Source organism: Myxocyprinus asiaticus, chromosome 8 (genome assembly GCF_019703515.2).
Source record: "Myxocyprinus asiaticus isolate MX2 ecotype Aquarium Trade chromosome 8, UBuf_Myxa_2, whole genome shotgun sequence".
NCBI lineage: Eukaryota > Metazoa > Chordata > Actinopteri > Cypriniformes > Catostomidae > Myxocyprinus > Myxocyprinus asiaticus.
This window is the reverse complement of record NC_059351.1, coordinates 3606927-3634908: the sequence shown is the minus strand read 5'-3', so window position 1 is coordinate 3634908 and position 27982 is coordinate 3606927. Positions and strand designations below refer to the sequence as shown.

Sequence of the window (27982 nt, the reverse complement as noted above, 5' to 3'; positions counted from 1 at the left end):
TAATAATAATCCAAATATAAGTGTTTCATTTGGCTATATCATACATAGCTCACAAAATATTTTCATGATTAAGACTACATAAATCTCCAAGTGGTATTGTAGGATTCCAGTCAAGCATGAAATAGAATACCCAAAACAACTTTGGATATCTCTCTCTCAAGGTATTTTAGACCTCCTTAGCAAAATTGAATAAGATTTGAGATCTGGGCCGGTATCAGCAACCACATCCCATGGTCGAAATAATGCGTGGGGTATTTGCTAATGTTAGCAAATGTCTAAAGACAACACATTTACACCATCCACAGTACTGACTTACTAATGATGTCAGATCGTCCCAGTATAGTGCATCACAACCAATACTAAAAGAAACAGTTATGCTTTATTCTCTTTATTTCTCACACCTCCAAGCCTATGAGTTCACATCTCATTTCTGCTAAATGTTACCCTCCCTCCCAAACTCAAAAGATCAAATAAGGTACATCAACAAAAGCTTTAAATATATAAACCGTAATACTGGTGTTTACAGCAGGAGTTGTATATTAAGAGGACTTCTTTCATTAAATTAAACCAACATTACATTAGGCATTAGAATTGGAAATGACAGAAATTCAGAGTCAAAAAGGCAAGCAGTTTGTGTAGCATGTATTAAGGGGAGGCACAAGGTTTCAGTGTTTTGGACAGGTAATGACTGAAGAGTTTTATGGAATTGCTCATGGTTCAGCTTTGTGGTCTAGCTCCTCTCAGGCTTTGCAGAGCGCCACAGCGGAGAAACGCACCTCCCCTTTCTCTCGCTCTGTAAACTCACGACACACCTTTGCCGCATCCTACAGAGAGATACATTTCGTGCATTATTCAGTCATTGGAAGAGGACTCACTGTTTTAAATGCAATAAAATAAACTGTTTAGACCATAACAGTTCATAAACGAAACATTCCCTACCAAAATTATGCCCAAGCTTACCATGACAAAGCTTTCTGCTTTTGTGGGCCCGTGACTCACAGGTCCCTCCATTCTGCCATCTAATAAAACAAACACACACACTTCAATTTGATAAACTTGAAAGGAAGGACTTCATTTAACTCCAAGTCATTAGTACAGAAAGGTCTCTTTGGTCATAGTGACAGCCAAGAAAAGCTATAGAAGAGACAGGGGCTAGCTGTCACAAAGGCTATATTTTAGTAGTAAGATTTGGAGTCAAAAGTCCAATTGTGCAAATGTGTGGTCTCTAGCAGAGGTTTTATACAATTAGAAAAAAAATTGTGAATTCTACCCTCCAAAGTACATGTTCACCATCATATTTTTCTTATAGCTCTTGGGTAAACAAGCTGGCATACAGTACATTTAGGCAAGGATCCGCTATATCATGAAGGCAGATTTTTACCAAAGGTTTTAAATGTGTTCTTGGAACCAAGGTATTTTTCACGAAAGCCAGGTTGAACAGAAAGCATGAATGTTGTTACATGTGTTTTAAATGTCATGAATTTCTTCTATGTATTAATTACAATGTTTGTTGATATTCTTTTTGTATGTTACCTTTTCCATTTTTTGTTTAATGAATCATTTTGCACTTCATAATTGTTACATTTAAAAAAAAAAAAAATAGAGCTTACATGTTATTTAATTCAATTGTGACCACTCGCCCCATAAAGCATGTCAATATGTTGTAAGATCAGTGAAATTGTTAATCGCTTTTTTATTTTGTAGCCAGGGTATGTGGCGGTGTGCAGAATGACTTAAATAAACCAAAGAAATAAGATACCTAAATAAATAAATACTCTTGAGTGAGAAACAGTGAAAACTAGCCCCGGTCTCCCCTATATACAGTGCATCCGGGAAGTATTCACAGCGCTTCCCTTTTTCCACATTTTGTTATGTTACAGCCTTATTCCAAAATGGATTAAATTCATTATTTTCCTCAATTCTACAAACAATACCCCATAATGACAATGTGAAAGAAGTTTATTTGAAATCTTTGCAAATGTATTAAAAAAAAATGAAAAAGAAAAAAAAAAAGAAAAAAAAAAAAAATCACATGTACATAAGTATTCACAGCCTTTGCTCAATACTTTGTTGAAGCACCTCTGGCACCAATTACAGCCTCAAGTCTTTTTGAGTATGATGCTACAAGCTTGGCACACCTATTTTTGGGCAGTTTCTCCCATTCTTCTTTGCAGGACCTCTCAAGCTCCATCAGGTTGGATGGGGAGCATCTGTGCACAGCCATTTTCAGATCTCTCCAGAGATGTTCAATCGGGTTCAAGTCTGGGCTCTGGCTGGGCCACTCAAGGACATTCACAGAGTTGTCCTGGAGCCACTCCTTTGTTATCTTGGCTGTGTGCTTAGGGTCATTATCCTGTTGGAAGATGAACCTTCGCCCCAGTCTGAGGTGCAGAGCGCTCTGGAGCAGGTTTTCATCAAGGATGTCTCTGTACATTGCTGCATTCATCTTTCTCTCGATCCTGACTAGTCTCCCAGTTCCTGCCGCTGAAAAACATCCCCACAGCATGATGCTGCCACCACCATGCTTCACTGTAGGGATGGTATTGGCCAGGTGATGAGCGGTGCCTGGTTTCCTCCAGACATGACGCTTACCATTCATGCCAAAGAGTTCAGTCTTTGTTTCTCATGGTCTGAGAGTCCTTCAGGTGCCTTTTGGCAAACTCCAGGCGGGCTGTCATGTGCCTTTTACTGAGGAGTGGCTTCCGTCTGGCCACTCTACCATATAGGCCTGATTGGTGGAGTGCTGCAGAGATGGTTGTTCTTCTGGAAGGTTCTCCTCTCTCCTCAGAGAAATGCTGGAGCTCTGTCAGAGTGACCATCGGGTTCTTGGTCACCTCCCTGACTAAGGCCCTTCTCCCCCGATCGCTCAGTTTGGCCGGGCGGCCAGCTCTAGGAAGAGTCCTGGTGGTTCCAAACTTCTTCCATTTACGGATGATGGAGGCCACTGTGCTCATTGGGACCTTCAATCTGCTGCAGAATGCTGCAGACATTTTTCTGTACCCTTCCCCAGATCTGTGCCTCGATACAATCCTGTCTCGGAGGTCTACAGACAATTCCTTGGACTTCATGGCTTGGTTTGTGCTCTGACATGCACTGTTAACTGTGGGACCTTATATAGACAGGTGTGTGCCTTTTCAAATCATGTCCAATCAACTGAATTTACCACAGGTGGACTCCAATCAAGTTGTAGAAACATCTCAAGGATGATCAGTGGAAACAGGATGCACCTGAGCTCAATTTTGAGTGTCATGGCAAAGGCTGTGAATACTTATGAACGTGATTTTTTTTTTTTCATTTTTATTTTTCATAAATTTGCAAAGATTTCAAACAAACTTCTTTCACATTGTCATTATGGGGTATTGTTTGTAGAATTTTGAGGAAAATAATGAATTTAATCCATTTTGGAATAAGGCTGTAACATAACAAAATGTGGAAAAAGTGAAGTGCTGTGAATACTTCCCGGATGCACTGTATGGGGACCTGATTTGATAAAACACTAAACCATAATCCATGTACACTTACCCAGCTCATAAAGCTGACCATTTACATTGACAAATGTAATAAAATGGAAGTTGACATTGTCTGCCTCCAGCTATTAGCAAAAGAGAGAAAAATAATAAGTTTAACTTAAAACAATGCATTACTCAAGTGCATTTGAGTGTGTCTATGTCCATTTCGTCTTACCCGGCACTGCCCAGCTTCAGCAACCTCCTCATGAGCTTCCTGGATGGCCTGAAGAAAAAAAAAATCTTTGATATATTTCCAATACATACAGTTACTTTAATAACTTCATATTAAAGTCAAATCATAAAACTGAAATGTGCTTTTTGTAATTAATACTGAAAACCTGAAAAGTAAATAGAGAATAATAGTACATTTGCATCATCTACTGGTGGTATTTATTATTCCACAAGATTGCAAGGAGGCCTTGTAAGACTCACATGAACTTGATGTTTTTGAGTGGCATAATAACCTTCAATAACACTTATACCTTATTTTTCTCAAGTTCTTTGGCTCTTTCTGCAGCAGACATCCCAGAGGTGGCTTCTAGAAACTTCTTCAGTGCAGAGTTACTGTCTACACACAGGAGGAAACATAATCAGTGCGAAATCATGAATCTAGCTCTCACCAAGCTAAACTGCATACCTAGACAGAAATGTAATGGTTCCAGTAATGTTAGTTTGACTTTAATAAAATTGGGTGTTTAACATAGTTGAGGAGTGTGAATATCTTTGTTTTTCTTCAGCTGTTCGAGCATTGCAAACAAATAGTGCCACCTAGCTCTTTCAAAAATTTAAGTCAATCAGCTCTTTCCTGCTATGGTAGAAATTAGAAGCCTATGTGCGTATTATGGTGCAGATATCCACTGACCAAAATCAATACTGTCCTGATTGTTGGCCACAGCATGTACCAAACCCACAGTTCCACAGGAGTTGACCACGGTTTGTGTCAGGAAATACACGCCTTTACCTTCATCAACAGACTGTTTAGAACGGAATTCTTCGTGCTAATAAACAGAGGAGGTTTGGGGGTTAAAAAGCTGCATCAAGAGTTAATATGGTGCATGCCATGAGAGTAACTTGTTAATAACTGAAGCAAAGTGTGCTGAAGATACACTTTTACTCTAAATTGGAAAAGATGTCATTCCAATAACATCCTAAGCTATGACAAACTTCCGATACTTTTTAAATACTAAAAAACAAATCCTGTGCATACTATATTTTTTCAGTATTTAAATGCACATAACAGTTTCTAACTCATGGAGCCTACTTAGAGAGGACAACGCCCGCTGTGTTTACCTGTTGTGTTAAAGGGAAGAGCAGCATCATGGCACAGCAGGGCGAGGGCACCCCTGACAAAGACTCATCCTCCAGACACAAAACATCCACAAAACGCCAACTTGCACCCACGCCCAACTTACTCAGGACCTATAAACATGCAAAAGCGGTCATAAATCGTTACCTACAATATAGCCTACTTTTAAGATCATTGAAAGTAGGGGTGGTGCAGCGTGAAGCATTTACCCATGTTTCTATTGCTCATGGTATAAATAATGGGGGGTTTGTACTTGCTTGTTTTGATTATTGAGGGGGTTAGCTCCCCTCCATCCCCCCTGTAATCTACACCCCTGCTGTTGCCTAATAATGATGCATATCGTTTTCATGTATAGCAGGTGACAGTGGAAAAGCCCACGCCCTTTCATTTCAGTCGGGTCCATGACTATCCCAACCCCAGATGCCCCAGACCTGCCCGGCAGACAGTCTCATCATCATCATCATCATCATCATCATCTCAGCGTGACTCAGCGAACGTACCTTATTCAGCATCTGAAATCAATACAAACATGTCGGTCATGAGCAGTCCAGAGCAAGCGAGCGGAAGTATGCACATTACACAAATCTGCAAGCGAAGCTAAGTCATGAAACAATGTTAAACCTCAGGGTTTATTTCCATGGGTTTCCACTCCATGACTGCAAATGGTTGCGAGTGTCACTCCTCCTAGAGTTGAAAGGCGCCGCACGAGAAAACGAATGAGCAGCAGGATATATATATCTGATCGGTCATATTCCATTCAATCAGACTAGAGGGGTGTCCGTTTATATACACGAGCTTTTTAAGCGCGTCTGGGACACATATTAACACCCCAAGTGTAGCTTTGTGTATATTTGTAGGGTGTCGGTAAAGGACAAGGATACACGGAAGAGAGAAAAGAGGGGGGAATTGTTTGAGATTCTCCCGCAATAGATTGTTCCGCCATCGGGCGATTCTGGAAGCTACCAGTGTTTTCAAGAGTCGTCATGAAGAAACACTTAGTTAAAAAACAATCTGTGATTTGACAGTAGATAATTTCTTTAAAAAAAAAAAAGTGGGTAAAGTATCAAGCCTACTTGACTCATAGCTGCTTAAATCAGAATTGAACAGTGCATTGCAAATACGATTTTGAAACAATTCAACTTTGACCTCATTTTTAATAGATAAAATGCCGTTTTAAATGGTGACTGATGCCTATTTAAGTGAGTTTACTGTTATTCTCTGTGCTTTTGAAATCCAAAGTCAGCGGTACCATTGCTAATTATCCCTTGTGCGACCTTCGGGGCATTTTTGTCTTTTTCATTTTTGTTTTTTCGATCATTTTGGCTGTGTTTATGCCAACGTCATAATTTTTGCCAAAGGTGTGTATTTGTTGGGGGAATTTTGATATTTCAATCTCAGTTCCTATAATACATCTATAAAACACTGTGTACACAAAATAGTTACACTCAGGACCTTCAGGACAAAAATGTCCCCATTGAAACCCATTAAAACTGCAATATTTGATCCCAGTGCCATTAAAGCATAAAATCATGAATTCTATGATATCATGCTTTCATTCCAGAGCCATGGCTTCAAAATTTACATTTTTAATATTTTCCACCAGATGGCGCCATTTTTCGCATGTTTAGCCTATGGAGCAAATACATGCTTTTTCCCTATTTTCTGTTTGCTGTATTATAGGGCACTGCAGGACAACTGAATAAATGATGCAGCTAAAATTGTGTGGGTGTGTTGGTATGGATGTCAGAGAGAGTGTGTGTGTGTGTGTGTGTGTGTGTGTGTGTGTGTGTGTGTGTGTGTGTAAAAAACAACAGTGGCATTAAATAAACAAACTGGCATTTAAAGGGATAATATCCTGAAAATGAATGAATATTTGGTAGTTATTATCAGGACTGATGTTGGTAAAAAAAATTAACTAATTGAAAGTGGAAAATAATATTAATATATAATATTATTATGGCAGTTTTTTGACGTGAACATTTTTGTCCTCTAAGGACCTCTGAGTAACTTTTTTAAATTGAAGCTAAGGGTTAATAAAGGCAATAGGCCTGTATGTGTGATTTAAAACTGGGATCTTTGGAGAATAAACTGTAAAACGAACTGGTGATCTCATGCTTTAAAGCAATTCCAGCATTCATGAGGAACTGAAGGGAGAGGACAGAGGAACAGAGATGCTAATCAGAACAATTCACGCAAAGTCTGATGTTCTGAAGAGATAGTGAGATTTTAGAGTGAAGTAAAGAAATGGACATGTAATAAATCTCCAGTGCAATGCATTTTACCTTTATGAGCTTTTGTTGACTGTTGTTTAATCATCCTGATAGCTACTTCCAATGGCTTTGTGTTGAGCTATACATCTTTGGCTTTGGTCCTACACTAGAGCAAACACTTTTAGTCATTTATAAAGCTAATTTCATCGCTGATTTACCATTGATGATTTACCAAAACATAAATCTGGGCCCTATTTTAAGAGCAGTAGCACTAAGCCTAATAATAATAGAAAAATAAACCATGACCTATAGACAATTTAACAGAAATCTCATAAAGTTTTTTTTTTTTTTTTTATAAAATGGCTACAACAGTGAGTGTCAGGGACATAATTTAATTTTCCTCTGCATTTCAAAGTTTGGGCATGAACTTTATTACCACTTGCTGGTGGAATCTCCAAACTGCAAAAAAAGGAACTGAGTTTAGACTTTGTGCTGAAAACAGACGTGGTCTTGAAACTATTTCAACTAATGACCTATTTCTCAGGAAAATACCAAATTACACTTTGCGCCACTTCATTAACATACACCTATCCAAAGTTTGTGTGCAAACACCCACAGATAGTGCAAACACTCTCACCCAAGCCCACTTACTCTTTGCGCTGGCACAAAAATTGTGCTTAGAATTTGTACTCTCATGAAAATTGGATAAGACATAGCGCACGGTCGTTATGCATAGCACAGCGCTTCGAGCGCTCACAAAAATAGAGCCTCGTCATCCTTATCATCAGCACAATTCTTTTAAAATATATTTTGGAATTTTGTTTTGGGGGATTTTAAAATGTTATAATTCTATTGTAGACTACAGTTATGGACATGTAAGTGTGACAAACAATGAAGTACCTCAAGTATGTCTGTAGTAATAGCATATTTAATGATGTTTTAGTGTCTGTTTAAATATTAGGAAACAGTCTGTGGGCATATGGCAGCATTTTCTTTAGCCTCTGTTATCATCAATTACATTAGGTACCATTAGATTTAAATGATCAAAACTGTTGTGGTTATTCAGTCCAGATTAATTATAACTGAAATAGCCAACTCTGTGGGCCAAATAAACTGCGCTCATTTTTAAAGAGAAAAAGCACAGTTAATTTCAAATAGTTTTATAGATTAGGGAATTTTGGTACAGTAAAATAAGTAACTGCAAAAATCATTGTCTGCCATGTCTTCAAACATCCTTGCTCAAACAATAATGTTACAGGGTCTTACTGTACATGCACACAAAAAGACAACTACAGGTGCGTAATAAATAGAGCAAACAATACAAATTTCCAGACTTATAGAAAACAGGTGCACACTCTGTGCATTTACAGACAATTTCAGCTGTTGTGTCATGATAACAGAGATAGAGAATGAATAAGGGTTTTGTTTTGACTTGTAACCGGCTGCTAATTGGCCTCTGTGTGTCTTAGTTCATTGCTGTGTAAGGGCGTAGGTTTGGTTTGAAAGTTGGCAGGGAAATACAGCAAGGATAATATTCAAAATGTTGGTTTTAAGAAAATGCGAGAAAGTCAGTCTGGTAATATAGGAAAAATAGCATTATTACCTCATATAACAAGTCTCATTTCTTACTTATCTGGCCCACCATATTAAAAATGAGCCTTTAAAAAAAAAAAAAAAAAAAAGAATTTCTAAAAAACAAATAAAATTAAGGACTGACCACTAGGGCTGCACAGTGATAATATGCATTGATATGCGATGCAATAAACCTAAGATTAATGGGTAAAAATAAAATGTTTTCTGTCTGTAAAATGTATTATCCACCATTAAACAAATGGAAATCTAAACAAAGGGTAAATTAACAATTTACATGTGCAAAATGACATCACAAAATAAACAAGATTATGAGGAAAATAGAGCATTGACATTTTACCCCACTTTCTGCTTTCCAACTCCCCTCACTCCCACATAATCATTTCTCATATTGCTTATTTATACGTACTTGTACTTTATCTGAAACAACAGGCCTCCTGAACAAAGCAGGCTTTAGGCTTAGCCTACAATTAATGACTTTATCACAAATGCCTTTATTGACAAAACATTACTTTCTAATCCCGATGCTCTTCTCCGATGTGCAAAATAAAACATTTATTGGGAGTTATACCAACATCTTAAAATTCTGCACCTCTGACACAGTTGTTCAAATTTTAATGTGTCTTCCTCAAGATGGTGCTTACTGGTCGAAAAAGCAAAATCCTCCATTGGGCTGCATGCAAGACTCTTTGACTTTTTTAAAGGAAACATTTTGTACACGAAAAGTATGCTTGTTTAAATCTACTAATTTCAAGGACTGGACGTAAGGTACCAATGGATATCCGTGGCCGCCCGTGTAATCTCCAGAAAATAATTTTTAAAATCTTACAAACGACTGTGATTGATGCACCCTGAACAGCGCTGAGAAAAGTAACAGGTGCCAGGTAACAACGCCATTAATGCGCCGCTTCAGAAAAGGTAGGGCAATAATTGACACATTAATAATTATATTAAGGAAATTTAATAGTTGTTAAAATGAAAATAAAAACAGTATAAAGTTAAAGTATTTTCTGTGTGGTGACTCCATCCAGGTCTCCTAAGCAACCAAATTGGCCCGGTTGCTAGGGAGGGTAGAGTCACATGCGGTAACCTCCTCGTGGTCGCTATAATTTGGTTCTCGCTCTCGGTGGGGCACGTGGTGAGTTGTACGTGGATGCCGTGGAGAATAGCGTGAAGCCACCACATGCACTATGTCTCCGTGGTAACGTGCTCAACAAGCCACGTTTGGGTGGTTTGAAGATGGATGGATTGACCACAAAAAACAATTTTGACTCATTCCCTCCTTTTCTTTAAAGCAGTGGTTCTCAAAGTGTGGGCGCGCCCCGTAGGGGGTGTGCGAATGTATTGTAGGGGGGCGTGGAAAACTGACCCATTCTTAAATCACTTTCACACATTCAGCAAAAATAGTGACAACACGTCAGGTGCGTTCTTGATGTGCTTTTGTTGTTTCAAAGGGGGGCGTGGCCAAATAAATTTGAGAACCACTGGTTTAAAGGCAGAAATTTGATCAAAGCACTCACAATAATTCTTCTGTTAAAACTCATGAATTATTTGAGCTGTAAAGTTTTTAAGTTTACAGGTATTTTAGGGTTTGTTGACATTACACATCATCATGGCAACAGAGTTGTAAAATCGGCTATAACTTTACACAGAAATGGATTGTAAGTGATTTTATCACACTAACATCATGTTATGCATATTGTTATGTCTTTTGGCTTTGAGAAAGTGAGTATTTTAACATTCAAAAATTGGCCCCCATTCATTTCCATTGTAAGTGTCTCACTGTCACCTAGATTTGTGCTTTTTTTTTTCTTTTTTTTTTTAAGAAAAGGAGACACAAGTCAAAACTAATTTTGTGATAATCAACATTATGCCACAAATGCAGTCAATTGAGCTTAACTTATATTGAACCCGAAATATTCCTTTAAGACTTAGGATATTTGTACCATATGGCTCCTGGTTACTATCCAAATACAATGTTAGGTAAGTGTGTTGACTGGCAAATAGGCTGGTGTGTTTGTCTGTATTCATCTTATTAGATCAGCAATTGGGCTATTGTGTTGACCAACAGGGTGGGGGACTATGGCATCAGGTTTCACAAACCAAAATGTATGGCAACTGTAATGCACACTTTTTGTGAGATTACTTTTAAGTGCTTCAAGTTCTGCTGATAATGGTTCTGTACTCTTTATTCTGTAATGCACTATAATGCTGAACTATGATTCATATGGTGTCGTGTGTACTGTTACATTAAAATATAAACTAAAAAACTACATTACCCATAAGTCACGATACTGGGTCGCTTGCCAGGGTGTGGCTCAACACTCTGACTGCAGCAAAGTTTATTCCTCCTACTAGTCTGGTTTCCTCAGTCCTGCTTCTCCTTGGGTCTGTAGTACTACAGTCATCTGTCCAGAAAGTGAAACACTCCTCGCTCGGTAAGAAAAACTGACGCTTTTAAACACTTTCAAATCCTAAAACGTTTACTTACTTTTTACGGTAGGCTGCACAGATAGCTGCTACCCTACCTGTTGCTCAAAATGTTTTAAGAATTCTCTGATTCTCTCAATTGCACGCGGATCTCAGACTTTTTATTTTATTTTATTTTATTATTATTATTATTATTATTATTATTATCATCATCTTAATTTTTTTGAATCATATTCTGTATCATGGAATATATTTTGTATGTTTATACCTTGTATACTTACATTTTTTGCAGCTTTTATTACGTGTATCAACGCAGAGATGGTAAGTTATTTTTTTACTGTTGTAATAAAAGTCTAAAAGTCTGTGGTCATTTCTATAACGATAGGAGATGTCAGCACGCCGTCAGTTCTGTAATATTCTATTGAGTGCAATACTTCTGACTTTCCGACAGATCATGTGATCGATGCCCACTGTCACAGCTGATCAAATAATATTTGAACAGTGAGGTTAAAGGGAGTCCGCAGTAAATTAGTCCGTTTACTCATGTTGTTTGTATTGCCATAGAGGATAAAAAAACTTTAGGCAACACATTTTTGGAATAAGTTATTTTTGGAAACGGTGGTATAGTTTAAGACCATATATTTTATGGTCCCGTTTTAGACTCAGCTCGGCAAATGAGCGGAAATTTTGAGGAAATGGGGGTGTTATAGTAATGCATGAGGTCTGCGATGAGTCATTTGTGCGTTCCGAGCAACCAAAAGGGCGTTCCGGTCTCGCGCTCTCTACCTCTCCACCTCTCCTTCTGTCCGTTCCTCTATTTCACCCCAATTCCATTGAGTTGAAGTAAACTGATGCATTGTTTCCGCCAACGTGGCGCAGAATACGAATGTTTCATAAAGGAGAAAGTGAAAAGCTAACATGCAACGCTCTTATTTTTCATTCTTCTTTGCATTATGGAAGTTTACTGGCAATTTGGATGTTGCAAGGGTCCTTGTTTGCAATCAGGCCAGTGTTCACTGGGATGTGAACAACTGTACAGAATTTGGGATGTAAGGGCATTAGCACTGCATTGTAATTTTGTTGTGAGCTGTTAAAGCCAGACAGGTTGGAAACCACTCTTTGAGGGTAGGTAAATGAGTGTGGCTTTCATTTCCTTGTATTTGGATATGTTTAAATATGTTGTTTTACTCCCATTGTATGGGGAGAGACTGAGTAACATGACTCTACTGCTCCAACTGACAGCTTTAACTGACAGCTTGTGCGACCTTCAGGACATTTATTTCTTTTTTTACTTAATTTATTTTTTATTATTATTATTATTATTATTATTATTATCATTTTGGCTGTGTTAATGCCAACGGCATAAATTGACAAAGGTGTGTATTTTTTGGGGAATTTTGATATTTCAACCTCAGTCCCTATAATACATCTATAATACACAAAATAGTTACACTCAGGACCTTCAGGACAAAAATGTCCCCATTGAAACCCATTAAAACTGCAATATTTGATCCCAGTGCCATTAAAGCATAAAATCATGAATTCTATGATATTATGCTTTCATTCCAGAGCTCTGGCTTCAAAATTTACATTTTTAATATTTTCCACCAGATGGCGCCATTTTTCTCATGTTTAGCCTATGGAGCAAATACATGCTTTTCCCCTATTTTCTGTTTGCAGTATTATAAAGCACTGCAGGCCAATTGAATAAATGATGCAGATAAAATTGTGTGTGTGTGTTGGTATTAGATGTCAGAGTGTGGTTTGTATGTTTGTACTGAGAAGTGTGTGTGTGTGTGTGTGTGTGTGTGTGTGTGTGTGTGTGTTTTTCAAACATTATATTTAATAAAGAATAATAAGATATTATTCCAACTACTTATACCAACAAATTATTTATTTTTTCAAGAATTTCAGCTTTTACTAGACCATTGTTATTGTATTTTTTACTTTAAGCCCAAGAAAAGATATCAAAATGACTTTGAACTCAAAAATTAAAAACATGGTCATCACAATAGTATTCAAGCATTCAAGATTTTGTAAAACATTTTCATATCCCCTTTTTCTCCCCATTTTGGAATGTCCAATTCCCACTACTTAGTAGGTCCTCATGGTGGCGCGGTTACTCACCTCAATCGGGGTGGCGGAGGACAAGTCTCAGTTGCCTCCGCTTCTGAGTCAGTCAATCTGTGCATCTTATCACGTGGCTCGCTGTTCATGACATCGCGGAGACTCACAGCATGTGGAGGCTCATGCTACTCTCCGTGATCCACACACAACTTACCACACGCCCCATTGAGAGCGAGAACCACTAATCGTGACCACGAGGAGGTTACCACATGTGACTCTACCCTCCCTAGCAACCGGGCCAATTTGGCTGCTTAGGAGACCTGGCTGGAGTAACTCAGCACACTCTGGATTTGAACTCACGACTCCAGGGGTGGTAGTCAGCGTCAATACTCACAGAGCTACCCAGGCCTCCATGTATTCAAGATTTTGAATGTATTTTTGAATAACTTAACAGACAAAAATAATATGGATCACATCTTTGACACATGTATGTGTGTCACTGCTTGTGTTTTTGCCATGTCAGCTCATCTTGTGGTTTTATAAATAATGACCTGTTTTGCATGGATTAAATTTACAGCACATGATGTTGCCATCATGTGTCAGACAGAATCTCTGTTGTCCAGAGCTAGATTTCAGACGGCTGACCCCAGATTCTTATCATGTTAATCAACACATTCCTGTGGCAGAGACAATACTTTAGACTGGAGACGAACAATTCATAACCTCTCCAAAACAAAATGTCATTAGTTTATCTAATAAAATAGCTGTGAGTGGTAATTGTGAGGACTTAAAAAACAGTGATGTGGTAGATGGCAACTGATTTAGAGTTGCCACTTTTATGGTTTTTCTATACATTAGACAAGTTTACAGGTATTATTGGAGGTTTTCTGGGGATTTTAGAAAAACCTCTGACCTTTGGCATAATACTCTTCTCTATAGGCCCATTCTGTCGCTGTCTTTGTTTATAGCAATGACGTCATGCACTGTAAAAAATATCCTGTTGTTTTTACCCCCCCCCATCCCCCCCCCCCCCCCCAAAAAAAAAAAAAAAAAAAAAAACTGGCAGCTTTGGTTGCCAGAATAATTATGTAAAAAAAAAAAAAAACTACAAATGTAAACAACTTCACAGAACAACCTGTACATTTTACAGTTTAAAACTGTTGTAATTCACATGACCACACTGGCACTGTAAAAAAAAAAAAAAAACATTGTTAAATTTACAGTAAAAAAACGTCAAACTTGATCTTAACCTTCTGAAAGTGTAAAAATCTGCGTTTTACTTTATAAGGCATTGTTAATCACCGTAACATTTACAGAAGAGCACATGATGACATGAAGTTCACCAATAGTGGCTCTTCCAGGAGTAATAACTAATAAACATGTAGAGACAGTGCTCAGTGTCACTCACACAAACACTAAACACCATCAGAGTTACACATGTGACATTTAAATAATGCAGTAAACATGAACTAAACTACATTAAATATAAAACAGAACACCACAATGTACAGAACTGATATTAAAAATAAGAAACATAACTATTCCCTGAAAATATAATGAAATATGTATATAAAAGAGAATTGTGGGAATGCCTGATAATAGTTTTGTACTGTAATTTTAACAATAATTTACTGTAAAAATGTCATGTACGCTAATGTAAATTTTGACCATTAATTATACAGGAAAATCATAATTTTTACATCTAAAAAATGTCATTTTGACAACATTTTATTGTAAAAACTACTGTATTGTCTTTTAAAATATATATAAAAAAATTTTACTATATATTTTACAGTTCATACTCGTTAATCAGTTAACGATTTTTTTGTTTATCTGTAGCATTTTTACAGTCTTTTACCGTTAAAATTACACAAATTTTTTACAGTGTGTAAACAAAGTAATCCTAAATTGCTTTGCTGTGGGTTCTGCACTTGTGTGAATAAAATGTGGTTCAGAGAGGGGCTTTTTTGTTTAATTTTGTTATAATGAGACCTTGCAGAGGGTTTTTGTTACTAGTGTGGTAGTCACCCAGGGGGTTAAATTGATCTGTGAACAAACCAGTGTGTATGTGTGTGCTTGTATCTCCTCTTGTGACTCCTTGGCTCTGTAAACAGACACCAGTTTTATACCAACATAAATGCTCAACTGAGTGTTGTCTGAAAGATTATTAAATGATCCAAAAGGTACACAGAAGATCACACTCTTAAGAAACAAGCACAACAACAAGCCCTGTGATTGCATCAGTTACTGCTAAAAGTTTAAAGACTATTTCAGGAAACAGGCATGGCTTCCTTAATTTGAAAGGATTCGAGTCTGTTAAAGCTCACAAATATGCAGACAATTAGCAAAGCTGCTCCAACGGACTGAAATATGAAGAAGAAAAAGCAGCTGAATGAATGAAAATACTTGGCTTCTGTATAAATAGCACGATTAATGCTTATGTCCAAATTCAAGTTTCTGTTATCATTCCCCTTCCTCCCACACACACTATGGAAGATTTTGTGGTACTTGCTCAAAGTTTCCATGTGGAAAACTACTGCACATAAAACTTAAATACACAGCTTATTAAAGAGATAGACTGAATTAAGGTCGGTGTGCTGTTCGGGTCTTTTTGGACCCGTTTTGATTTTTTTTTTTTTTTTTTTTTTTAATAAAGTGGTATCCTTTATCTTAGTGGTACAAGACTTGGTGACTTTTCTTCCACTAACTATCTGAACACACACACACACACACACACACACACACAGACACACACAGACAAAAGGACTTGAATAAGACTAAATAAATATATATCCAATGCATAACTTGTGATAATGTCTAGAAATTAAGTTTGTTACAACATTGGCTTATAGAGATCAGCTAATGCATAGAGCATTGGAGCCATCTACTGGACATAGTTGTTATTTCATGTAAAAAAAAAAAAATTTTTATTCCAGCAGATGTCACCAGAGACCCCCAATGCATGACAAATTGCGATGCTTTGACACTTTTAATTTACTGAAATAAAGAGTTTTTTATTGAAGTGAAGATAACATAAAATTTTGCTTGTTTTATATGAAAATTAATGGAGTAATTTAGTCATATAGAGCTAAATAAGGTCTAAATACCGCCCCCCCACACCCACACACACACACACACACAGAAATGCAAAACTTGTGTTTTTACTTAAGTAAAATGAGTGTTGTTACATATCTTTAAAAAATAAAAAAATAAAAAACGGGAAAATATTACACATGTAAGTTCGGGTCATTTTTGACCCGTAAACATCACAAGTGTGACTCAACAACGAACAGTGTACACAGGTTTAAAAAAACGACTTTTTTATTAACTAATTAATTTTTTAATTATAAGTGAATTATTATTTCATAAGTCATTTTGACTGCATTAGGTGTGGTCATGATTTATACATAGATTAGTCAATAGTTCCCTAAGTTAATATATACATGCTCCAAAAAAGAGAACATGAAACCCAGTGGGAAACATCTCATTTTGTCTGTTAGGCTGGTAGAGGAACAGTGAAGCCCCACAGTGGATTCAGTGCCAATGATGATGCTGAGGCTCTTTACAAGGCCATGAAAGGATTTGGTGAGTTTGGCAATCTCTAACACATACATGTACTGTGTATCAAGATTCAGTACACCTGTAAATTAACGACTATACTGATATTACACATACTATTGTGTAACCAGGATACCTGAAGCGTAGAATCTATAATGCTTTAGCAGAAGAAAGGATTCAGACATGCAGTATGACTAATTTACTTCTAAAGTTAGCAGGGCAGTGAATGGATGCTCTTGCAATTAGACATATTAGGCCCTAAATTATGTTTTTTGATTGTTTATTCTGTTTTTAACTGCTCATACTTCACAACACTTGAACATGCTGCAGATTGCATGCCAGCTGGTTTTATATCAGTTAATATTCAGTATGCGTATTAACCTTTGAGTCAGTGATGGAAGGTAGAAGACGGACTAATTGATACTGAAGAACGGAAAGAAAATTGTCTCATTGACCCATCAGAAGTACTGTATAATAAGCGAAATAATCTCATGAGAACCTTATTATTATCCAACGAACATAGCAGTACACAAGCACCTAATTAGAACAGCCTGTTGTTTTAAATATGATTTTCGTGTGTCACTGACCTAGGCTGTTCCATCTCATGGACAAAGTGATCGTTTTGTTTTATTTACACCATATAATGTCATAAAAGAACACAGCCGGAGAATGTTGGATCTCAACTTGTAGTGTTTCTGTCTCTCAAAGAATAAATGAATGGTTCTCAACATTACATGTAACATGTTTTTGTTTCATCAGGCACTGATGAGGATGCTATTCTGCAGCTGTTGACGGCACGCAGTAATGCACAGCGCCAGCAGATCAAAGCTGCGTACAAAACCCTGCATGGAAAGGTAACATCACAAGCATTAATGACACACACTAGCACATGCCAACAGCTCACATATGCGTTTTTTGTCCTATCGAGTTTGTCTCCCTTTCATTCTTTGGTCATTCTCTTTTACTTTTTTCCATCTCTTTTCAGGACTTGGTGGATGATTTGAAATCAGAGCTTGGTGGGAAGTTTGAAACTCTGATTGTGGCTCTGATGTCTCCTCCCATCATGTATGATGTCACATGCCTGCGGGACGCCATTAAGGTACACATACACACAGATAAACAGCCACCAGAGTTTTTATATACAGTATATACATACATACACACACTTCAGATTACATTGTGCTTAAAGATAGTATCAGAATTCTTACAAAGTCATATTTTCAGTATGTTTTCTAGATACATGATACAGTATGTTTCTACCTGTGTATTTGTTGTCATAGGGGGCGGGCACAGATGAGAAAGTGTTGATTGAGATCTTGGCATCTAGAGCAGCTAATGAAGTCAATGAGATCAAAAGCGCGTATAAGCGAGGTAACTGTGTGTTTGTGTATTATGATTCTTTTCTGGTGCTTGCCACTTTTGAAATATGTGCACGCTTTGTGAATGTTGCTCATGATGATGATAATGGCTCTGTCTCTGTTTTTTTTTTTTTTTTTGTGGTAGATGTTGATAATCTGTGTCTGTATGTATTTTAGAGTATGATGATGACCTGGAGGAAGATGTTACTGGTGACACTGGAGGTCATTTCAAGAGGATGCTAGTTATTTTGCTTCAAGTACGCAATCTATTGAAAAATACATGTAATTTTTAGGGTTATAAAAAATGTATTATTTAATCCTACTATAATTTAACTTTATATGTTCGTTGTTTTAAAGTCTGCCCAAAAACAAGTCAATTAACAATGTGTTCAATGTGTAAAACCACATTCTCTTGTTTATTCTATTTATAGGAATTTAACATTTAAAGGTACTTTCTAGGTTAAGTACAACTTTTAAGCTTTATCAAGAGCATACAGTATGTGCCATGCTGTTGATTGCACAGCAAATAATGTCAATATGTCCCCTGGTTTGTTAAAATTAACAAAAATGTGTTCAGTAAAACACTTAAAGGAATAGTTCACTCCAAAATGAAAATTCTCTCATCATTTATTCACCCTCATGCCATCCCAGATGTGTATGACTTTCTTTCTTCTACAGAATGCAAATGAAGATTTTTAGAAGAATATTTCAGCTCTGTAGGTCTATACAATCCTAGTGAATGGTGGCCAGAACTTTGAAGCTCCAAAAAGCAGATCAAGTCAGCATAAACATAATGCATTAAACTCAAGTTGTTAAATCCATGTCTTCTGATGCGATCCTGTTAGTTTTGGTTGACCAAAATATACCTCCTTATCTCTATAAATCTTGACATTGCAGTCTCTAGGCACAATCATGATTTCAAGCTTGATTACACTTCCAAGTGCCATCTAGCGCTCTGCATGCATCAAGTACTAGGAAGTGTAATTGAGCTTGAAATCATGATTGTGCAAGGGCAAGATATACAGTGAAAAAGGAGCTACATTTTGGTCTGTTCTCACCAAAAATCAACTGGATCACTTCAGAAGAGATGGTTTAAACCACTGGAGTATTATGGATTACCATTATGGATTACCTGATGAGAGAATTTTAATTCTTGGGTGAACTATCCCTTTTAATTGAAAGCCAAAGTGTGGGCATCGCACTTTCAGAAGTATAACCATAACACTTTATATGTTATATGTATTTGCATGTGTTAAAATGAGACCTGTGTGAAAGAATCACACCAACCTTGTTTTCTCAAAGTTACAGTTGAAGTCAGAAGTTTACATACACTTAGGTTGAAGTCATTAAAACTAATTTTCACTCCACAGATTTAATATTTGCAAACTATAGTTTTGGCAAGTTGTTTAGGACATCAACATTGTACATGACACGGGTAATTTTTCCAGCATTTGTTTACAGACAGATTGTTTCACTTTTAATTGACTAAATCACAGTTCCAATGGATCAGAAGTTTGCATACACTAAGTTAACTGTGCCTTTAAGCAGCTTGGAAAATTCCAGAAAATGATGTCAAGCAATTAGCCAATTAGCTTCTGATAGGAGGTGTACTGAATTGGAGGTGTACCTGTGGATGTATTTTAAGGCCTACCTTCAAACTCAGTGGCTCTTTGCTTGACATCATGGGAAAATCAAAAGAAATCAGTCAAGACCTCAGAAAAACAATTGTGGACCTCCACAAGTCTGGTTCATCCTTGGGAGCAATTTCCAAATGCCTGAGGGTACCAAGTTCATCTGTTCAAACAATAGTACGCAAGTATAAACACCATGGGACCACACAGCCATCATACCGCTCAGGAAGGAGACGCATTCTGTCTCCTAGAGATGAACGTAGTTTGGTGTGAAAAGTGCAAATCAATCCCAGAACAACAGTAAAGGACCTTGTGAAGATGCTGGAGGATACAGGTAGACAAGTATCTATATCCACAGTAAAACGAGTCCTATATTGACATAACCTGAAAGGCTGCTCAGCAAGGAAGAAGCCACTGCTCCAAAACCACCATAAAAAAGCCAGACTACAGTTTGCAAGTGCACATGGGGACAAAGATCTTACTTTTTGGAGAAATGTCCTCTGGTCTAATGAAACAAAAATTGAACTGTTTGGCCATAATGACTATCGTTATGTTTGGAGGAAAAAGGGTGAGGCTTACAAGCCGAAGAACACCATCCCAACTGTGAAGCATGGGGGTGGCAGCATCATGTTGTGGGGGTGCTTTGCTGCAGGAGGGACTGGTGCATTTCTCAAAATAGATGGCATCATGAGGAAGGAAAATTAAGGTGTATGTAAACTTCTGACTTCAACTGTATGTCCAGTCATTTTTTAATTGTTAAAACAATCTTTAATGAATCTTTGATTACATGGAGCAAACTCTACTCACAGGGATTGTGTCAGAAGTGCATAAAAATAGTTGCAAATGTAGTGGTGCTATCTGTCCCTCTTATCTCTTCTATTCATTAAAAGACAAAATGCCTGTATATAAAGTAGAAAAAAAGGACAATTTAGACGGCTCAAAGAACAAACATGTTATTAAGGAATAATGTTTTGCATTTTTTAAAATTAAGATAATGTCTTCAACAAAATACAAGCTACACATTTCTGCTTTTCAATCATCATGCTATAATGCTTGGCGGGCTTCCATTTTAAAGGGATAATTAACCCCAAAATGACAACTGTGTCTTTATTTACTCCCCCTCATGAGGAACACAAAAGAAGATGTTTGGCATAATGACAGCCTGCCTCCGTTAACATGTTAATTTATTTTCTTTCCTTCAAATCTTTCCCATTCCATCCATCTAAGTACTGTCAAAAAATCTGACAAATATAAGAATTAGAGCTTTATTGACCAAGTATCCTCACACACTACAGCTAGACACAGAATAATGCAAATTACATATGTACAGAAAGGCACAGGCACAAAATAATGTGTGTTCAGAAGAGTTGCTATGCACAGGTAAAAGAGGTTTGGGTATGTTTGTATAGATATACAGGTGTGCAGATGTATAAAATGTGTTTGTGTATAATAGATGAATATTATAAAAATTAATTTATGTTGTATTATGTGTCCATAGGCCAGCAGAGAGCAGGGTATACAAGAGGGCCTCATCCAAAGTGATGCCCAGGTAAGCGTGTACAATTATTCGCACTAAAAAAGCAGAGTCTGGTGCTGAATTACATCTGATTTTTTTTTTTTTTTTAGCTTCTTAATGTTTCAGATGTTGTGTCAATGGTATATCGAAAACTAGGTGAAATTCTGCCATCTAGTGCTTGTGGTGTGTGTGTAAGTGCGTTTGTCTGGCTTCTGAAGTTTAATAATGGTTTGTGTGGGATGTAGGCTCTGTTTACTGCAGGAGAACAGAAGTATGGCACTGATGAAGGCCAGTTCATCACTTTACTGGGAAACCGCAGTGCTGCTCACCTTAGGAGAGGTTAGCAGAATACACACACATATATATGTGTCAGGAAACAACACTATTATTTGCATTCTTTTGTTTTCAATCATTTTCATTCTGTCAATGGTGGTCTGTATGTCTGCAGTGTTTGAGGAGTATAGAAAACTGTCAGGCTATGAGATTGAAGAAAGCATCCAGAGAGAGACCTCGGGAAGCCTGAGAGAAGTCCTGTTGGCAGTAGGTAAGACACGCTCACATCTCTCTCTCACTCAGATATATTGCACTATATATACAGTACTGTGCAAAAGTCTTAGGTACATAAGATGCTTCACAAAAGCCTTTGTCTTATGATGGTTATTTATATCTTCAGCTTTAGTGTGTCAATAGGAAATATAAATGTTAGACTCTCAAACATTACTTTTGCAAATAGAAAAGATTAGAATAGAAGAACAGGGAGCCCTGCAACAGATGTCATGGCCCCCACAGAGCCCCCCACTGAACATCGTGTCAGTCTGAGATTACATAAAGAGACAGAAGCAATTGAGACAGACTAAACAGATAGAAGAACTGTGGGGAATTCTCCAAGAAGCTTAATTGGAACATCCTATGTGCCAACAACCAAGAAAAACTGTGTCCAGGTGTACCTAGGAGAATTGGTGCTGTTTTAAAGGCAAAGGTGGTCACACCAAATATTGATTTAGCTCATTTGCATTATTTTTGAAGACATCCTCACTATGCAACATTTTTCACAAGTGCCTAAAACTTTTGCACAGTACTGTGTGTGTGTGTGTGTGTGTGTGTGTGTGTGTGTGTATATATATATATATATATATTAGTATACTTGGACAGGCATATGAACACTAGCTCTACTGCGCAAAACCCACTGTTGCTCGATTATGAATATGAGTGTAAACGTTCTGAATGTGGCCTTTTTGTCTCCTTACACAATCTCTGCTCTCGTCTTCAGTGAAGTGTGCCCGCAGTGTTCCAGCGTATTTTGCTGAGAGTCTTTACAATGCTATGAAGGTGAGAGCCTGTGTCAGAATATTTTGATAAAACAACTTAGAACATTTCAGTTCTGAAAAGTGGAGAGACTCCTTGTCTTCTAAAGTATCCATGATTTGGCTTGACAAGCAGTTTTCTTTCCATGGTTGACGCATTTCTGTCCTATTGAAACAGGAAGTTGGGGCGGAACATCAAAGGGCTAATACATTTTTCCAAAATAACCAATATCCTTTAGTTTATGTCACAGCCATGAACATGATTGCTACAGTACTTGCTTTGCTAGTCAGAGCCAGGTGGCACTGGGGAGGGTCATTCCCGTTCTAGAGAGCATTTGATTGGTCAAAATGAGTGAGAGTGGTGTGAGTCATCAACAGGGCCGGATTAACCATATAGGCAATAGGGCATCACGCAACAGCATTTTTTAATTATCTTAGGTCCATTTAAATTTCAATGCTTATTAAAGTTTTTCGGTATTATTTATCAGGTATAAATAATTGTCCAGATGTCCAGAATGCAACGCATAGACTGGGTACCTGTTACTTTTCTCATTACTGGCCAAGATGAGCCAATCACTGTTGTTTATTATTACTGAATGAGGATTTTAAAAATGCTTTTATAGGTACTGCTTAGGCAGATTTACATTCACAGGTATAAATCCTTGCAATTATCAGTTTGAATCAATTATCAATTTGTCTCCAATGAGATATAAAACTAATGCGGATTTAAAGCTACACTATGTAAGTTTTTTTTTGTTGTTGTTAGAAATGAACAAAATTTCATTCATGGTCAAGTACACCAACAACCCGTCTTCCAAACCATGTTTTTGCCTAACCCCGATTTACTACGGAAAGACTACAATAGAGATTTTTATTTAGAGCTGTCGGGACAGATTTGGCACGAAATCACAGGCGTACGTCATTCATCCTTGCGTTTACGTCATTTCCGTAAGCTCAGAAAGCAGATCCGGCTGTGGCGCGACTCGCGCAAGTGTCGGAGAAGCGAGTGCAACATCTGTTCAGCGGCGCTGTGAAATCACTCTCCTTATGGATTTATAACTGTTTAGTGAAGTTGTTTACTTGCTGAAATGTGTGGGTTTGTTTTCTGATAGGGTTGTTTTGGTTTAATGAATCGAATGTGTACCGATCGCAGTGTGTTTATACGTTTCATTTGCCTGACGAAGACCTAATGGTCTAAACGTTGCAAGTAAGTGTAAGTCAATAAAGTATTTTTGCTGTATTAAATCAGTCTTCAGACACTTGCCATTTTTTTCTTTAAACGGATCCCCATGAATATATGATCTCAAGTTGATTATAATGATTTCATAGCACAGTAATGTAATGTATATTCATTTGTTTAGCGTGTAACCAACACTAAGTTGTAACTTTAAATGATGAAACATTTTTTATTGTAATTGTGATATTGCATATTTTAACAGTATAAGGACGGGCAAGGAGGAGGCGGGAACCGGCTGAACAGTCAACATAACTTTAAATATAAAACTCAACATAAAACAAACAAACACACACGCATGCAGCGCGGCCGCGTGAGCCTCCGGCTCCCCTTTATCTCGCTCTCCTGCTGATCAGCTGATATAGCGCCGGCCGTGCACGGCCCAGGCACGCCCTCCTCCTCATCACACTCCTCCCCCACCCGATTTAGGCCAGGGTGCCACCGGACTGACTTACTCCCCCCCACCTCTGGAGGGGAGAAGCTGCCTTTCCAACCATTCCATCAGCCGGTGGTCCACCCCGCCTCCTGTGAACCTGGGGAAAAGATGAGAGGAGAGGGAAAGGGCGAGCGGAGAGAGAGCAGAGAGAGAGAGAGAGAGAGAGAGAGAGAGAGAGAGAGAGAGAGAGAACTTGCTCGCCGGCTCCTGGATGCGGTGTCGGCCCGGTCCTCAACTGCTCCTCCGCCCTATGGCGGATGCCAGCTCGCTCCTCTCCCAGCGGATGGCAGCGAATCTCCGGCCCCTGGGGGATGGAACCACTCCTCCCTTTCTCGGCGGATGGCAGCGGTTCCTTCAGCTCCTGGCGGATGGCAGCGGCGCATCCCTCCTCCCTCCCAGGTTTCGGTATCACTGTAACAGTATAAGGACGGGCAAGGAGGAGGCAGGAACCGGCTGAACAGTCAACATAAAGTTTAATGTAAAACTCAACATAAAACAAACATAAACATACACACACATGCAGCGCTGCCTCTCTCTTTCTCAACCTGGCATCTCCGGTTCCCCTTTATCTCGCTCTCCCACTGATCAGCTGATTCAGCACCGGCTGTGCACCCTCACGACCCGGCCACACCCTCCTCCTCCTCACACATATTTATGTGAATTATTTTCATGTTCAATAAAGTGTATCATCATTATTAAATCCTCATTTTGCATTTTTATATTAATGTTATTGTTTGCAGTCCTACTATTGTAGTATTACGGTTCTCTCGCATTCTCCACTGAGGCTGTAGATTGTAATATAAAAATACAGTGTCTTCAATTGGACTATATCAACCATTTCACAAGTTTCACCTCTTAAATTGATATGTGTTGTAAAATACAAACATTAATGTGTATTATGTAGTGGATAAAACACTTTAATAATCATGTTATATTGTTTACCTTCCTCAAAGTAAGTTATATCGGTTATAAATGTTTAAGCGAATAACATGATGAAAATAGCTCGTCATGACTCTGCTGGTAATCTCCGAGTCCTCGCTCTAAACATGAGATTCATCCACCACAAGAGCAGTGCCGAATCACAACTGACGTAAAGTGTTCCTCCACAAGTAACTTGCGGTTTTATGCTTCAACCACTAGAGGACCAAAAGTTACATAGTGTAGCTTTAAAGGCAGATGAATGGAGGATTCTGTTTTCTGAGCTGTCAAGCGCCCCGTGCAGGAATAAAACTTTGTGTCTCTTAGGACACAAGTGAGTGGTTGGCAAAATTAGCCATTTCAGTCTTTTCCTCACAAAAAATAACACATGGAATATAGAAAACATGGCGTTTGGAGCAGTATATGTGTACAGGCTCCGGGTTACTTAGGAGTTTTAATCATCAACCATCGGCCCTGGTCATCAAACTTCTTGCTCCATATTCCCAGAAGAGAGAGATTGTACATTTTAAACTTGTCCGGTATACATGCAAAAAGTGACTTTTGTCATTATTTAAGATTACAGTTCGATATTGATGGCTTCAAATCTTACAGATGAACTACTACCCACTAAACTTCGATATTGATTTGCCGATTTCTTTAAATCCAGCAAGAAAAACTTAGCTTGTCGATGGGTTTATCGTTATTTCTTTTGATTAGCGTAATTTTTTGGAAATACTGAAATTACTGAAAAACTCCCTTATGGCTGTTCCACACTGTTCAGTATCGTTTTTGGACTCGGTTCGATATTTTGGCTTGGTTTGACCTCAGGGAAGAGTCATCTTGTGCTCTCCATGGTGCTGAAGTAACCCTTGAGTTGAGGGTTGTGAGAGCTGTACATAATGTGCAGAAAAGATTTTCACCAAAAGTAGATTATTGTATATTATACAACCGTTTGTTTTGGTCCTTCAAACAGATAAGCCCAGACAATGATTTACTCACCCTCATGTTGTTCCCACATGACTTATTTTGTTCTGTGGAACACAAAAGGAGATGCAAGGCAGAATGTTGGCCTCAGTCACCATTCACTTTCATTGCATCTTTTTTCACATGAAAGTGAATGGTGACTAACATTCTGCCTAACATCTTTTGGGTTCCACAGAGGAAAGAATGTCATTCGGGATTGCCCTGTTGCTATAACTCTACTTTTATCCTGCAGGGGGCAGGCACTGATGACCAGACGTTGATGAGGATCATGGTTTCCCGCAGTGAAGTAGACCTGCTGGATATACGTGCCGAATTCCGCAAGATGTTTGCCACCTCTCTGCACAAAATGATTCAGGTATGCTTGTGCATACAGGTGTCTGTCACACTCGACTGTCTTAAAGCGTTCTCTTTTTCACCCTAACTGAAATGCAGCAAACCTGATCTGATTATCTTGTGGTTAACAGAATCTTCTCTCATACTCTTTCTGTATACTGTAGGGTGATACTTCAGGTGACTACCGTAAAACCCTGCTGCTTCTGTGTGGCGGTGATGATGCATAAACCCAGCTGGCCTCTCTGCCTGGGTCATGATGGGAGTCATGATACCATGAGTCCTATCTCAGACGGCAGGTTTATGGGACCAGGGACCCAGTCCCCTTCTGAACCCAAACCACCCCACCAAAAAAGCCCAAAAAACATTACATTCCAAATCAGTCGAAGGATCTAAACTGTGAACATACACCTTATAGCACAGCATTATTTAACTCAAAAAAGCAATTAATTAATTATGGCATTCAGATTTCATGTTGTGTAAAAAAAAAAAAAAAAAAAAGGTAATCTGAGTGCAAGTAAAAATTGTATTAGACAAAGAATTTTACTGTTAATGTTGGTCCCTCAGCTGATTAGAAAAGACCTCTTTCTCATGTTGAAGGACTGAGAAAAATGTTATTACTTTTCTTAAAGCATCAAGATTTGGCTTTAAAACTTTTATGACTTGTGGTAGTGCCACACAAAAAGAAACTCATTTTATTTTTAAAGATTAAATTGCAAGCCTTATACTCTTTAAAGATAAAAGTGCACGCTTTTTAATAAACAATTAATAACCCAGTTCTTTTACAAAGAAGGCCAATACGCTGTTGTACTAAATGAAGCAATATTTCATATGTATTCAACCATTTTCACTTATTTATTGTTTGTATGCTCACTAACTAACTTGACATTTCTGTGTATCATTGTAACATGTCTCATAATTGGCATTATTAACATGTTTTAATCTAGATTTGTGGTATTTAAAGGAGCGGTTTGATGTACTTTTGGTATCAGGGACTTGATGGGAGAAAAAATAGCATTTCAATAATGTTCCACACACAGTTTAAACATACTGACATAGTGATGTGCACAGTGATATAGAACTACCCACAACAAATTACGATGAGCAAAAGACTTTACAGAAGAGTCAACCTCTCTTTTAAGTTGGTTCTGAATTAAAGGTTACTGCTAATAAGTAAAAACTGAAGAAAAAGGTGCTACTATTAAAAGTCTTAATATTGCATTGCCATAATATTCACAATAAACTCTCAAATATAAGCAAACAGACCACCTCAGCCTACAGTATGTGTTTGTTGTTTTGTCATTAGTTCATGTGGCTACACATTATGACCCACTGGACAAATGTGGTGTATGTTCTGATGTAGAGCATGTTGTAAAATGTTGGTAGAACTGTCCTGTTTGAACTTGGAGTTGAGTGAATATTAAAATTAGCAGTTCAGGTAAGCCTTTTGAACAAACATAAATTTATAGAGAATTTTGACTCGCATAGACCGAAACTTAACCTGACATATAGGTTGACCGCTCACTGAAAAGTGTGTGGAGAATTTTAAATGTGAAATACATTTCTGATCCTGTTACACGTTACATGACATTTAGTACACC

General features: G+C 37.9%; 2 protein-coding genes across 3 annotated transcripts; one reads left to right on the top strand and one right to left on the bottom strand.

Annotated features, from left to right (window-relative positions):
* Positions 1-372: 372 nt before the first annotated feature.
* LOC127444552 (ubiquitin carboxyl-terminal hydrolase isozyme L1-like) lies at positions 373-5535 on the bottom strand. 2 transcript variants are annotated; one of them, XM_051703972.1, is made up of 9 exons: positions 5437-5535; positions 5247-5327; positions 4800-4928; positions 4372-4507; positions 3992-4077; positions 3685-3732; positions 3523-3592; positions 961-1019; positions 373-824 (listed from the first exon to the last, which is right to left on the bottom strand). In XM_051703972.1, exons 1-9 carry the CDS (start codon positions 5467-5469, stop codon positions 741-743), a joined length of 726 nt encoding a protein of 241 aa, XP_051559932.1. In that variant the 5' UTR covers positions 5470-5535; the 3' UTR covers positions 373-740. The 2 variants fall into 2 exon arrangements, with proteins under 2 accessions (XP_051559932.1, XP_051559933.1); XM_051703973.1 differs by having other exon boundaries at positions 5316-5327.
* A 5360-nt stretch (positions 5536-10895) lies between these two features.
* LOC127444549 (annexin A5-like) lies at positions 10896-27647 on the top strand. The gene is made up of 13 exons (XM_051703969.1): positions 10896-11053; positions 11338-11366; positions 16613-16697; positions 17430-17524; positions 17656-17769; positions 17951-18041; positions 18206-18285; positions 21158-21208; positions 21421-21514; positions 21624-21719; positions 22446-22504; positions 26284-26406; positions 26549-27647. The coding sequence occupies exons 2-13, from the start codon at positions 11364-11366 to the stop codon at positions 26609-26611; spliced, it is 954 nt and encodes a 317-aa protein (XP_051559929.1). The 5' UTR covers positions 10896-11053; positions 11338-11363; the 3' UTR covers positions 26612-27647.
* The last annotated feature ends 335 nt before the right edge of the window (positions 27648-27982 follow it).